The sequence below is a fragment of the Notamacropus eugenii genome, chromosome 3 (assembly GCF_028372415.1).
Source record: "Notamacropus eugenii isolate mMacEug1 chromosome 3, mMacEug1.pri_v2, whole genome shotgun sequence".
Lineage (NCBI taxonomy): Eukaryota > Metazoa > Chordata > Mammalia > Diprotodontia > Macropodidae > Notamacropus > Notamacropus eugenii.
This window is the reverse complement of record NC_092874.1, coordinates 27367906-27383295: the sequence shown is the minus strand read 5'-3', so window position 1 is coordinate 27383295 and position 15390 is coordinate 27367906. Positions and strand designations below refer to the sequence as shown.

General features: G+C 45.6%; 2 protein-coding genes across 12 annotated transcripts in view; both read right to left on the bottom strand.

The window, feature by feature from the left end:
* The window catches only part of NEK10 (NIMA related kinase 10), a 237154-nt gene extending 232875 nt beyond the window's left edge, over nt 1-4279 (bottom strand). For 4 of the 6 annotated variants that reach the window (XM_072651143.1, XM_072651142.1, XM_072651144.1 and 1 more), the window contains exon 1: nt 4191-4278. The gene's annotated coding sequence lies outside the window, so the exon portion shown is untranslated. Of the gene's footprint in view, nt 1-4190 lie in introns of all 6 variants that reach the window. The other 2 variants (XM_072651141.1, XM_072651146.1) reach the window with 1 other exon arrangement.
* Nucleotides 4280-5903: 1624 nt separating this feature from the next.
* The window catches only part of SLC4A7 (solute carrier family 4 member 7), a 122048-nt gene continuing 112561 nt past the window's right edge, over nt 5904-15390 (bottom strand). For all 6 annotated transcript variants that reach the window (XM_072651132.1, XM_072651137.1, XM_072651138.1 and 3 more), the window contains 2 exons: nt 12145-12252; nt 5904-10204 (listed from right to left, as the gene is read on the bottom strand). In XM_072651132.1, coding sequence (XP_072507233.1) covers nt 10123-10204; nt 12145-12252 — 190 coding nt within the window. In that variant the 3' untranslated portion in view covers nt 5904-10122. The remainder of the gene's footprint in view (nt 10205-12144; nt 12253-15390) is intronic.

The following is a 15390-nucleotide window of genomic DNA, read 5'->3' as shown; positions in this document are numbered from 1 at the left end:
GAAAGGGGATGGCTGTAGGAACAATCTACTGGAGAAAATAGGATCATTGTAAATGTACAGTATAGGGATTAGCCATGGCAAAGAAATGGACCACCTCCTCCTAAAAGTCTGGAGTAAAAGAGGAGATGGTGAGAGAGCTATCACCCCAAACTCCCAAGACCTTGAAACTGAAATTCTCTCCTCAGATCCCAACCTCCTTGCCTTTTCTGCCCCCCCCACTCCTGTACTAACTTTTCATCCTTAGTCCTTTTCTATTATCCTAGACCATCACCCCCATAAGCTCTGCTAGCTGTGCCTCCATCCTCCCCAGAGCTCACAGAATAATTTCCTTAAGGCCCAAGCCTAACCATTTCAGCCTCTGGTGGCTCCCAGCTGCCTCCAGGACCAAACACAATTATGATTAGAACTATTATTATTAGAACCTCTGGTCTATTATTAGAACCTCTGGATTCCAGCCACATTGGGCTGACAGATGTCCTCCTGGCCCCTAGTTGGTCTTCTTCCTGCCTTCACAGTGGCCAACTCTGCCTGGGCTGGGCTCCTTCCCTGGCTTGGCCTCTCAGAATCCCCATCTTCCTGCACGGCTCATTTCAAGCACCGCTCCTCCATGAGCCACCCCGTAAGCATCTGTTTATCTGTGTATGTGCCATACTCCCTTTTATAACAAGTTCTTCAGGGTACAGATAGACTACCTAGACCACTGAGGGGTTAAATGACTGGCCAGGGTCACACAGGGTGGGGCAGATGTGAGACCTGAATCCAGGGCTCTGTGGCTACCAGGCTAGCTCCCTTAAAAATAATGATAACAATCGCAGCCAACATTTCTATAGCACCCACGATGTTGTGGGCAGGTGCTGTGCTAAGCATTTGATAATTGCTTTCTCACTGTCTACTATGCTATGACACTTCTCTAGGGATACCACAGGCCCTTAATAAATGATCACTGACTGGCTGGAGACAATTTGTAAATGTTTGTTGAAGTCATGGATGAAGACATGGTGTTGGGCATGGGGAATAGTTAAGTCAACCTTAACTGATCAAGTTTCAGGAAACATGCAGCATGTCAATATTAAGGAATCCTGAGTGCTATGAAACTGCAGATGTATGAACGACCAGCTCACAATGCCTAAAGTGGGAAAGGCACTAGCACACCAGACTGGGCACTGACGGTGCTTGGCAAGAGGACCCTCAGAGCAAAACATCTAACTCTTCATTTCCCTGGATAAAAAGGGGGAGGGAAGGGTTTCTGTTGCCTTCCTGAGAAGAGGAAAAAATGCTTTGTAAATTGCTGAATGAACTATAAATGTAAACCATCATTATTATTACAGTAATAATATCCTTAAGAAAAACTCCAGAAAGTCCAAGTGACTCAATTTTATTTTTGCATATTGCACATCCTACTAGGATGCAAAATGAAAAAAAAAGTCACTAACAATCTGAGTAAATTGTTTTTTTTTAAAAAACAATTTCCATGTCAAGGCCTGCCATTAGACAGATTCATTCCAATCTCCTCTGCTTTCTTGGTGTTTCTAAGGTACCTGACAAGAATCATTTTCCAGGCTTATTTCATACAACTTCCTTTTGCAAATTCCAGAGTTGAGTCAAAGCCAGATCTAAGAATCTTTCACCTCTGCCTTCTGTGACTCCACAAAAACCATTCCCCATGCCAGGAATACACTCTCTCCTCAGTTCTGTCTTTCACAGTCCTCACCTCCCTTTAAGGCTCAGGTCTAACTTCCCTTCCCTTCCCTCCTCTTTTCTCTCCTCCCCTCTCCTCTCCTCACTTCTCTTCTCTTCCCTTCTCCTCTCCTCTCCTCCCCCTTCCTCATTTCTCCCCTCTCCTCTCTACCCCTCTTTCCTCTCCTCTCTTCTCCCTCTCCTGTTCCATCAAATTCTGTGAAGCCTTCCCTGAAATCCACGTTATGAGAGCTCCTTCCATTTCCCCAGAATTTCCCAAGTCTACTGGAGAAGGAAACAGCAAACCTTCCAGTATCTTTGCCAAGAAAACCCCAAATGGGGTCACAAAGAGTCAGACACGACTGAAAAATGACTGAACAAGTTCAGTTGTATGTTACGTTTATTCAGCCCAACAGCAAGCCCAGTGCTGGCACTGAGGACCCAAACACCACACATAACACAATGCCTACACACCCAGAACTTCTACTATGCCAGGAACCAGGAGTGCTGATGGCAAGCCCTGCTCCTGAGGGGCTTACAACCTAAAGGGCAGGAAGGGGCTTAAGTGAAGGAATAGCACAGGAGATGACCTGTGGCATCTTGAATAATTGGATAAACTCATTTTTAGCTTCAAGTGGCCAGAAGAAGCTTCATGTAGGCGAAAGGCCAAAGCCCGGCCTGGAGGGAAGTCCCAGAATGCTGACCGGCAAGGGCAGGGATGGGGAACCTGCCGCCTGCCTTCTAAGTCCTTAGGTGCAGCCTTTTGACTGAGTCCAAATTTTACAGAACAAATCCTTTTATGCACTTGAGGACCTACAGGACCACAGGGAGCCTCGAGGCCACAGATTCCTGGGAGCCACATTCACTGGAGGACCTCAACAACCCTTCCAACTGGAAAGCTGGAAGCCTCCCAATCGTACCAGTTACTAGTGCCAGCTCTCCATCTTTTCTACAAGAACAGTACTCAGGACTCTGAGGTGTGTGGCCAGGATGTCCAGAGTTCCCTTGATCTGCCAGCGCAATAACCTTACAGAAAGGGGCAGGAGAGGCCTGAAGACGGCCCGCAGGGGCACGGCCGGCAGGGGCACGGCCGGCAGGGGCACGGCCCGCAGGGGCACGGTCCGCAGGGGCACGGCCCGCAGGGGCACGGCCTCCAGGGGCACGGCCGGCAGGGGCACGGTCCGCAGGGGCACGGCCCGCAGGGGCACGGCCGGCAGGGGCACGGCCCGCAGGGGCACGGTCCGCAGGGGCACGGCCCGCAGGGGCACGGCCGGCAGGGGCACGGCCCGCAGGGGCACGGTCCGCAGGGGCACGGCCCGCAGGGGCACGGCCGGCAGGGGCACGGTCCGCAGGGGCACGGCCCGCAGGGGCACGGCCCGCAGGGGCACGGCCGGTAGAGGCACGGTCCGCAGGGGCACGGTCCGCAGGGGCACGGCCCGCAGGGGCACGGCCGGCAGGGGCACGGCCCGCAGGGGCACGGCCCGCAGGGGCACGGCCGGCAGGGGCACGGTCCGCAGGTGCACGGCCCGCAGGGGCACGGTCCGCAGCGTAACCCACGCGTATCTTCGATCTCAGAGATCTACCCTTGCGATAACCAGGGGTCTCTCTCACCAAACCCAGCAGCCTTTTCCAAGGCCCCATCCTCCCGGGCACACCCTGCCCCGGACCGCCTCCTGGTCTTGTCTCCTTTTCCGGGGTGACCTTACCGGGCCCGCCTCCCCAGTCTCCATATCCAGCCCCATAACTGTTGAGATCCAGTCCCCATCACCAAGGGGGTGCCGGGGATCTCCAGTTCAGCGTCACGCCCCTTCTAACACCCCACCTTCATCCCCCTTTTCCAGCCTCCCGGCCGGGGCCAGCCCCACTGTCCCTCAGTCTGGGCTCGGCGAGTCTTGCTTCACACTCTGCATTCCCACGGCCATGAAGCCCACTCAGGCCCGGGTGCCCCCTGCCACTTCTCCCCGCGTGTCCGGACCTCCGCCCGACGAGTCGCGTCCTTCCCATCCGGCTCCAGCCTATCCTCCCGGGCCCGTTCCGCCCCACTCCTTCTCCCGCATCCCCGGCCCCCTCCTGTGCAGCGCTCCCCGTGAGGCTCACTCCAGGGGCGCCCCCCGATCCGCCCGCGCCGACCCCTCTGAGGACGCGCGCCATCTGCCCTCCCCCAGAAGAGGCCGGCGTGTACGTCCGCAGCCCCCTTCCCGAAGCGGGCTCCACACGCAGGCTCGGTCACTGTTAACAAGGGAACGTGGGGGCCACGTGGGGGCGGCGGGGGAGGGGAGGGTCCGGCCTCGGCTGCCGGACCGCTCCGGGCCCTTCCGGTGGGTCGGCCTCGGCCCTGGGCTCCCGCGGTCCGGACGAGGCCCGAAGGCGCCCCCCGGGCACCCCGCGGAGCCCCGGGGGAGGACCCGCCTGGGGGGCCTAGAAGCCCCGGCGGGCCCGCGCCTCAGTCTGCCCCTCCAGGCAGTGGGTCCGCGCCCCCTCCCTGCGCCGCCGGCCGGCCCGGCCCCGCTCACCTGGCGCGGGGAGGACGCCTCCTTCAGGCCGATCCGCCGCTCGCCATGCTCGCCCGCCGCCGGCCCGCCCCCCTCCCTCCCCCGGCGGCCGCCGCTGCCCCTCAGCCCGGGGCGCCGCCGTTGGTTTTCAGCCAAACGCCGCTTTGGGGGCCGCCAACCGGCGCCGGGCGGACCAATGCCGAGGCGCCTTCCTCCGCTCGGCGGGCCCCCGCCGTCCAATCGCGGACGAGCGTGCTGCGAGGTGCGCGGCGCCATGGCGACGGGTGACGCCGGCTTCGCGGTCGCCATGGCAGCGGGGGAACGCGCCGCAGCCAGGCCCGACGGGCGGCCCCTGGGAGGCGAGCGGCGGCGCCCTGGGGCTGCGGGCCCCGCCGCGGCTCGGAGCGCCCCGAGGCTGCGCCGGGGGGCCCCCCTCGCGGCCCACGGGGTCTCCCCGAATGTGCCCCCCCCCACCTCCCGGCACGTGCTCCTCCGGGGTCCGACGAGGCCTCTAGTGCGTCCCCAGAGCCTCCGGGAGAGGCCCAGAGCTCTGAGACGCCCACAGCTTTCCCGCTCGGGGCATGGGGCATGCCATCAGTCAGTCAGCAAGCATTTATTAGGCGCCTGCTGTTGGCCCGGGGCGGGCGCGGCCCCCCTCCCCCCCCCCCCCTCAGTTCTGGGGCTTGCTTGTTTCACGGACCCCCGGCTGTCTGGGATGTAGGAAATACGAAATACAGTACACGGGATTACGAAGGAAACCAGTGGAAATGCCCGTTTCTTTAGAGGCTAAGGGCCTCTGTCCCTCTTTGGTAGCTGGGATCTCCCCCGGCGCTTGGAGGTAATCTCCATGGAGGGGTGGGGGAAGCACCGTCAGTCACCCCACACTTCTGTACTGGGGGGCAGCGGCAGGGTCGGGGCTTAGGGGAGCGCTTCCTGCACAACACCGGGTAGAGCTGCTCCTCCTGGGAGCTCTGAAGGCGCTGCAGAGAACCCCAGCGTCCTCACCCTCCAGGCACAGACCCGGCCCGGTACCGTACGGTGCGGCAGCCAGGCACACACTGTTACAATGCGGACCCGGCCTGGTACCGTACGGTGCGGCAGCCAGGCTGAAGGCCCAAGGGCCGGGCCGGGGCTCCGGGGGCCAGGCCCAGCTCCGCTCGTTCAGAGAAGCCAAGGCTGAAGGCCCAAGGGCCGGGCCGGGGCTCCGGGGGCCAGGCCCAGCCCCGCTCGTTCAGAGAGGCCAGCACGAAGCTGGGCAGGGCTGGGAGCAGGTGCAGCCACCGCCAGCAAGCGCACACCCATGGAGCCCCGTGCCTCCGGACCTGGCAAAAACACTTTAAAAGAAGGTGGGAAACAACCTTCCGGATGCCATCGTGGCCCCCTGCCCTCCGTCGGAGCAGGCTTCCAAGTCACGAAACCAATTCAAGGTCTCTCAGCAGAAGTCGGAGATGAACTTCTCAGGCTCCGAGGGGCAGAAAAGCCAAACAGGAATCTGGGGGCTTCCATTCACCTCCAGTTCCCCACCCCCCACCAGGGGTGCAAGAAGGTCACAGCTTTTTCCCACCTCTATCTCCATCGTCCCCCCATCTCCTGCTTCTTCCTTTCTAAATTTATTCAGATGAAGGGAAGGAAATCTGAATTCATTTTCTTCAACCAGCTTTTTTCCCCATCCTCCAAATCCCACGCTTATAATAGATTAGAATCTAAATTAAGAAAAAAACAACATTCCATAAAATAGTTCAATAGACTTTTATTGCTTTTGTCAAATTCAGTAACATTTCAAAAAATAGTTTTCTTCTAATAATTATAAAACAAATTTGAAAGGCAGGATCTTTCACATTATAGACATGTTGGAGAGACGTGTACTTCATAGACACAAAATATCAGTTCTACCTTTAGAGTAAGATTTACCTTGCATTGAATTTTATTACAAAAGAAAAAAGGCTATTGTAATTATAAAACAGTCATAAAAAACTGGAACCGTACTGTGTAATTACACGTTACCAAAGAGTATATAAATGAACAATGAAATTCAATTTATGTTCACTTAACTGTGCTGAATATTAGAAAACACCCCACACACAAAATCATATACAATGTATCAACAAAAGAGAAACAGGTACAAATACCAAGTGAATCACTGTTTTAATAAATTTTGATTTAAAAAAAGGAAACAGCTAGGTGTTGAACACATTACTCCAAATCAGCTTAGAATGTCAGAATGTGCTAATTTAATAAATGAATCTTTATTCCATTTAAACTAATGGTTTTCCTATAATTGACACTTATTTTCAAGGTTATCAAATAAAAAGCACTTTATATTAAAATATCACTAGACAATTTTTGCATTTAGAACACTATTCCAGACTCCAAATGTCCCTGAAGTCTTAAATTTACTTTCTAGAAAATAAATTATTGTTGGTATAAAACAGAAGATATCTTTCACATTTGTACTGCATAAGATGTGATCTACATGAGCAATTTAAAATGTTAAATTAACATAAAAAGAAAATTAGAATCATCCTGGTAATAATGGCCTAACCATGTGAAATCTGTGCATTTAAAAACTATCACCACTTAAACTGTTTAGCACATTTACAGAACTTATGTACACAATACATCTCCTTTAAAGTAGCAAGCTCTCATATCACACCCTCAACTTCAGAGAGATTTTTAACAGAACTTTGAATTTGCCTCATGAAAGGGCAAAAGTTACCATATATACATAAAAATGTGTTTTGGAACTTGAACAAATGTTTGGCTAACTGAATTGGCTGATATTTTTGACTGGGACAGAAATATACTTTTTAAAACACCTGCGTTAGTGTTTTTAAATTAAGTCCTACCAATTTTGCAAAGACTTGGCAACTATGAACATTCTGAATGCCACTGCTTTTTTCTTCATTTAAAAACACACCAAAAAAAAACCACCCAATAGTTTAAAAGGTCAGAACTATCTCACATTCCCCCACCCCCAAAAAGCAGGGGAAACATGAATGATTGACTTCCACATATCTACTAAAACTAACATACAGAACTGTGCTTTTCTTAGGAGAATGCTCCCGTGGTGAAGAACGAAGGCCTGTTCAGAAGACAGCTAAACCTCATGGTCTTATGGAAGGAGGTGGCTGGAGCAGCCAGGCATGCTCAGAAGCACAACGGCATCAGCAAGTGCCGGGGAGTTTCTTTCCATTTACTTTCCAAACAGACGCTGGACTGGCTTACTTGGTCTGCACCCTGAGGTAAATCAGTGCATGGTAATCCTACTGCTCATGGACACCCATTAGGGCAACCTTTTCATCTACAGAAAGCAAGTCAGGCCCTTCGCTGTCAAGAATGCATATTCTGTCCATGATTTTTCTTTTTAAAACAGTGGAGGAAATGACATTTAGAACAGAGTAAATCAAGCAGTAAATCACCTCAACATGAGTCACCACTGGTCTACACAGTATTCTTATCAGGTCATGTTATCTGTCAAAGTAGTTTAGATGAAGCAGAAAGTATCAAGTGTGAACCACACAGAAAAACATTTCTGAATGTGAAGTGTTTGAAATTCATGGTTTTTCTGGCACAAGGTAATCACTTTACATAATTCAACAAAATCACTAAAACACTATGATCCCAGGGTACTTTTCCTTTTAAATTTAAAAATTACCTCCAATAAAATGGCCTAGATTACGAATCTTTTAGTGTCCCATATCCAAGTTCAGAAGGCTATGATGAAATCCTAGCACCCAACACGAGATGTTTAAAAAGTTTAAGATGAACAAATATTTGGGTCTCTGTAAATGATTATACTGCTGAAAATAAAGAGAAACTATTTAAAGGGAAGCACAGGGAGTTATAAGCACCATGGATCATGTTTTGTAAGTCAATTGCTGGTAGAGTAATGAACACTTCCCTTATTCAGGATCAAAAAAGATATGAGCTAATGCTGGCAATCTGGCTTCCAAAACAAAGAAGCTCCGATTCTAACCTTTCGTTTGAGGTGGAAATTAGCCTTCTTGGGATTTTTCCGTATTACGGTGAGAAGAAAATGACCAAATAATGAAAGAGAAACATTTTTGTCTGTGCATTAAATAACAGTCAACCAATAAGCTTTGGATAGTCTGAAACATGCTTTTACTCTTGGCTTCAAAAGTCATCGTGGATTCTAATTCCTACAGCCTGATTTCTGATGTGCTACAAGTTCTAGCCTTCATACTATTCACTCCACCTTTCTTACAAAGGACCCTCAGACTATCAGACTGAGTTGGATTTTTGTGTCACTGCCACCATTGTATATCTTTCAATTCTAACTTAAAACATGTTTAGTTTTTGTGAATTATCCTCTTGCCAAATCAGTTGCGCAACCCCATTCATCCAGTCCTACAGGTTTAGTAACAACAATATTTATTCATTTCATGTTAGGAGTTAACTCCAAACAAAGATTATATAAAAGATGACCAAGAAGATTTGCTAGCTTGGGTAAAAAGGAACTTAAAAGAAAAAGACAAAAAAAAGAAGAGTAGTAATCCAAATCATAAGTAGGCATTGTCATCAATAGTCTGAGCTTTACATAAAATGTTTAATTTCCTTGAAAAACACTAACATGGCAGTGTTTAATATCAAATCTGTGAAATCTGTCAACTGTATTCTTTCAGGGAATTAATCACGAATGTAAGAGAGCCCCAACTATTTACATGAACACATTTACTCTACTGGATATGCACTGCGTTAAATTTTTGTACAGAATTTAATTTTTACATCAATTAAAATAAATAAAATGTTTAGAAACAAAACCAAGGTTAGCACTGTATTAAATATGTTCTGTACAGTGGAAAGAATGGAAATGTAAACAGAAAATCCAAGGTAATTCTTGAGAGCCCATAAAGTAATACTGATCATAAACCCATTCCAGAATTCTGACTCCTGATCATTTAATCACACTTCTTTTTAAATGAAAAATAATCAAGAATTGAACCTGATGCTAAACTAAAACATTCTAAGAAAATGAGAGCAAGAAACGCTTTATGGGATGAGAGAACATGTCCTTTACATATGTTTTACTAACTTTGACACACAAGGAAGGGAACAGCTAACAGGTATATGAAGCTCTACTGTAATCACAAGGATTCATGAAAAAAAAAATAAAGATTGCAGTAAAACCTAATAAATTTCAAACCAGTGAAAATACTTGTTTTAGAATGTCTAAAATGATAATTATGAGGAGACAGAGTAGCTAACACTGGTATGGGGATAAAAGTATATTTTAAAATCACCTACATTTTTACGTATTATGCTGGAAAACAGGATGGATTTTTTTTGTTGTTACTGTTTTTTGTAGATTAAAAACCAAGTGAGAGTCGTAAATCCAAATCTGCTAATAAGTATTTCACATTTACCTCTCTATGGTTAAAAATCCATCTCTGGGGAACATCAACACGGCCACCTGCATAAAGAACTCCACAAAACCAGAGGAAAACCAAGATGCTAATGTCATCTAACAGGCATGCTACCTTTTGTTTCATAAAAACCAACAAAAAAGCTTCACTTTTTTCCATGAAACTCAAAATAGTAATTGGATAAAAGGTGAAATTTTTAAATAACTCAGGTTAAAATTCTCAGAGAGCTCTCAGCAATAAATATATGGACAAATATAAACTAAGGCTGATTAATTTTAGGTACAAGTACAGATTTTTAAGAAAAAAATACACTTATGCTTTTCCCACATCTTCCTATTTCAAAATTGAAAAGTAATTTTTCTAACAGAATAAATATTCAAAGGATAATTAATAACTATGTACCTTACTCACAAGAGACCCACCTCATCATAACATACTCATGCTCGTAACATACAAGTCAAACACTTTCAAAAGCACGAGAGTCATACTCTGGTGGTATGGCCGCCAAAAAACGGTCTCTACACACACAACACACACATCACATAACATAATTCTTCTCAGTTTTAGTTCTATAATGAAGTTTCAGCATCCACATATTTCCTTGTAGGTTCATCTTCAAGATTTATTTTCACACTCACTGGTTTTTCGGGGCTATTTAAAAAAAGAATAATAATGAAGGGTTTAAAAATAGAAACAGGGCAGATTTTTTAAATGGTAATAGTAGTAACTCTTAAATCATCAATAATCCTTCATAAAATATAGTTATCTCTGAATATGAAACATTCAACAACTGGAGGCTGCCATTAAAACACCAAATCTTAGTTGAAAAGGATATTACTGGGCTATTACTCTGGAATCTAATATCTATTCATGTGTATATATGAACTGACCAGAGTGAAGGAATTACTCGTTCGTTATTTTTGAAGAGTAAAAAGAAGTTTACAACTTTTTTTTATTTGCCTAAGAAGGAACCCCTCTAAAATCCTCCAATATACAAGCCGGCTTGATTTAATAATTTTTCTTGGCTTTCTGTACTCAATAATGTTTAAACTTTGACTGAATGTGGATCAATCTTTTAAAAACTGAATCTTTGTACTAAGTGTTCAGAAAGTTATTAATAAAAGGATTTAAAATATTACATTACTAACAAATCATAGTTGGAAAAATTCTCAAAAAATAGCATAATAGGTAAGAAGAAGAATAATTTCCCCAAATTCAATTCAACCTGGCAAGTACTGTGTGCAAGTATATATATATGATATATTTTTAAGAAATAAAAAACCAAGTTTTGGAAATGTCAAAAGTGTACCACCTTGCATAACATGGACTGAAGTAAAACACATATACAAAAATCCAGATAGTACAGACATGCTGGGACACCGCTTCCACATATATGTAAGCAGTACAGCACATATTTTAAGGTACCATGCTGGGTAAAATGACCTGCTGACCTCAATTTTAAGAATTAAAAAAAGAAACTTCAGACAATACTTTGTATGCTTTGTGACAAAAAATGCCTCACTCCTCAAAAAAGTGAAATCCTGATGAGAGGCAGACCTGGATGTGATCAAAGGCAAATGTAGAATCTCAGATATTTTAAAATGTACAAAGGAAGACAAGAAAGAATTCCCCAGAACCAGGATTTGGTTATCTTTTACAAGGTAAATGTGCACTTACCTAGGAGGTGTCCAAACGGGGCCAAAATGTTGACTGGAGGATGAGAGGAAAGGTGAAGAGGGAAGGATGAGCTGTAAAGAGCTAAGAGGCAAGTGAGTTCAGTGGGGGTTTCAGGAAAGAGAGCAGGAAGGAGGGATGAGCTGGGACAAACGGTCCCCTACAAAAGACTCAGGAGCACAGACGGAAAAAAGGTGAAAATGAAAACAAGTGTGTAGCCAGAAGGAAAGGAACTCAGGATGTGCCGACACAGGCAGGCCAGTCAAGTAAAACCGAGTAAAGAAGGAAAACCTCAGAAGGCTAGGAGGTGACTACTTCCTCTGGGCAAAGCCAAGAAAGAAATCCACCAGGCTAACAGGTCAAAGCAGGAAAAAGTCATGAGGGCAGTTGTGACCTCCTGTGAAAGAGGCCCTAGAAAAGCAAAGACTCTACTTCTCTGGGGGCCCAGAGACCTGCAAATGAGATTTCAGCTGAGAACTGTAAGTGCAAGAAGAGAGACCAGCAAGAACCACAACCCCAGGGAGTGGAGACATCTCCTACTAGACAGGGAGAACACAGGGAAGGATGTTGTAACGAGGTGCCACTGAACAGTAGGAGAACACATTCCTTGTACCTCAGCATTTTCTCAGCGAACTTAAAAGAGTTTTTCAAACTATAGTGGACAAGGAGCTGTTGCCAGGAAAGAAAATACCTTAAATTGAGTCACCAAGGCTCTGGAGACTCTCCCTTTCTTTGCCCCTGGAGTGGCAATACCAGAAAGTGATCCAAAGACAGCAGAAATGAGCACATGCAAGAGTCAAAGAGACCCCACCACAGTACATGTTTGTGTGTGCATGTGTCCTTTCTCCTCACAACCATCACTGGAGTCATGGGTAAAACGTTACATTCGAACACAGGCATGAGACAACGATAGCTACCTCATGCTTGGCCGGGACGCTCTGGTGCTCTCGGTGCTCATGGCAAGGGCTCTCCACTGGGCGGTTTTGGCCATTTCATCTGATATGTTAACAACTGAAGGATCAACGCTGGAGAACAAACACACTTCTTGGTTAGTGTATGGTACCTGGCAAAGCACAAATGCTGTTATCTAGACTACCTATAAGGTTTGCTGCCATCAAAATCACAAGGAAAAAGTCATCAATGCACCTAAAAGGCCTAAAATATTATTCTAAAACTACATATAAAAGTTCATAATTATCCTATAGGATATCAAAGCCCAGATAGTATGTTTCTAAGTATGAAAAACACTGCAGGTTACTTGTGCCACTGTATTCTCTCCTTCTTGGATTATCCTTGAGGCAGGTGGTTCAGCAATGAGTGAGCAATACATTTAAGGAAGGACAGTAATAAAGCAGAACTGTGTCCAGGAGAACAGATAATCAAGGTGGCGAATCCAGGGTCTCAAATCAATGCTATTAAAATATCATTTGGAGAAAGTAAGGAAGAGAAGGGAGGAAAGGATTATAGCCATCCTCAAGAATTTAGAAGTCATGAAAGATTAACTATGCTTGTTCTACTATCTCAAGGGGCAGAAGTTAAAAAGAGGCCTGAATTCAGGCTTGATAAAGGAAAAAAATGTCTTAACATAGGCAATTCGAACTATTCCAAAATGAAATGGGCAGTTCTGGGAGAGGGGGCATTCAAGCAAAGGTCAGACAGTCACTAGAGTCCTTTCCGATTCTAAAATTTTAGGAATCCATTAAAGACAAGGACAGACTGCGCTATTCAAAGACAATATCATTAAGTTTCAAATGTTCACTCTCTCTCATGGCTAAGATCAGCGTTGATGAGGGAGCATTGACACAAAATGACATCACAGATTTGATTAAGTATTGAAGTTCACAAGGACAACCCTTCATGAGCTTGGGAAGGAGGATGGGATATGTAATCAAAAAGTGCACAAAGAGCTAAGGAAAAATGTCAGTGGTTAACAATCCACTCTATGTTATGAATGCTACTATTTGTTGACCCCCTTTTTAGGATCATAATAACCTGCATATGAATTCAAATTTATATGTATCACAACAAATATGAATACTATAGTATTATCCCAAAAATATTGTGAGATCTCCCACAATATATTTATTTGGAAGAGCTACTTCAAGATTTTTAATTCAATTGAGACATCACAAAGGATTTGGAAGTGTGGTTCAAGATAGCTTAAAACATATGTAAACCATGAAGTTCACAAAAATTATGCATTTAATTATGTGTGTAACCAGAAGATGAAAATAACTTGTAATTTTCAGACAAAACAAGCTACAAATATAGATGTTGGAGAGCTAACTATGAAATTTAGTAATTTCCAAATTTAGTAATAAAATGGCAGGCCAATCATGGACACTTACTGAGAGGTCATTTAGAAAGTTAAACTCATTTCTTACAATTTAATTAACATAGAGGAAGCAAGATAGCTACAGCTGCAAATATCTGGTTTCACTATCACAGTCAATAAATAAGAAGTTCACAAAATTTACACCCCTACTCTACCTTTGAAAGATAAGCCTAAGCAGTGAAAAAAATTAAATTACCCTCCTTTATAAACTTCCTGAATGAGTGGCTATGTATGTGAATGCCTGCAAATAATTGAGAAAAAGTAACTGAAAAATGTTCTCACTTACAGGATCTATTAACTTATAGGCTGAATTCAGTTCATGAAATGAAGCAATGAAAAGTTATTAAGGAAGTGTTGTCACAGCAAAGTTCCCCTCTGCACAGAAATGACTGATCATAAACATCAGATAAGAGGTCTGCCCTCAGGACAGAGGAGGTGCAGCATGGAAGTTTTCCTATGGATAGTGACCCTGTGCTGATTGCATCAAGCCAGAAGACATCACAGTGCCTTGTGGAAAAGATCTGTAATAATTCAGAGGAGTCTGGGCCAACCATCCACACCGGAAATTTAAAGTGGACAACAAATGCTCACTACCCAGATCATACAATTCAGCTGTATGGACCCCTAGAGAGCACTGTCTATAAGCATGTCTATCTAGGACAGACAGAGGACAAAGTACAAAGGTGCTCTGAATAAGAGTTGAAGAGGCAGAGAGAGGGCTCAACTACCTTTCGGGAAGTCATAAAGCAAAATGACTCCAGACTTCCCATGAATCCAAAGGTCCCTCTTTTAATACCAACATTGAATGTTTCTGGATCCCAGCGGATCAGGGGCAAAAGCAGTTCAAAGAACTAAAAATGAGTATCAGAGGGCAAAGAGAAGGTTTGTGTGCATGTGAGCAAACAGCAGTACATGATCAACCTCAAAGAACAAGGGTAAGATGTCATCAAGGAATTATGTGACAGGAATAGAAAACTATTAGGACAGCCAGAGGGCCCTGGGACCCAACGGCCTACTGGATGTTTCCTGACAGGTGGTCCCACAGGTATCTCAAACTCAACACATCCAAAACAAATGATCATCTCTCAGCCCCAATCTACCCCCTTCCAAACTTCCCTATTTCTGACAAAGTATAATCGTCCATCCAATCATGCAGTTTTGCAACCTCATTCTCATCCTCAATGGTTCCCTTTCTCCAACCACCCACATCTAAGCAATATTTCCCTTCACCCCATCTCTCATCCGCCCCCCTTCTCTCCACACAGTCTCACATCCTAGACTCCTGCAACAGCTGATTTAGCTGTTCCTCTCTGCAATCTATCCTCCACACAGCAACCAAAGGGACTTTCCTAACACACTGGTCAAATCATGTCACTTTCCAGGGGCTCCTTACTGCTTACAGAGTAAAATCCTACCTTGTCTCACCTTTAAAGCCTTTCAAACTCTCACTCCAGCTTATCTTCCCACGGCTTATTACATGTCACTTCACCCTTCAGAAACTCTGTTCCAGCAAAATTGGCCTACAGACCTTCCCTCCATTCATGACACCCTATTTCTCATCTCCAGGCTTTTGCAAAGGTTGTTTGTCCTCTGAGGTCAAGAAATGCCCCTCTTACCTCTCCCCAGTTTCATGCCCAGCTCCTTGCTCAGTCCCAGTGCCATCTCCCATAAGGAGCCCTTCTTGATCTCCTCGGTTACTGCTTGCTCCTTCTCTACCCTTCCCCACCAAATTTACTTGGCACTTATTTTGTATTTACTTATACTTCCATGTTGCCCACACTGTCCTCACACATACACACAGACCTACCCTTAACATAAGGGTAGGTTC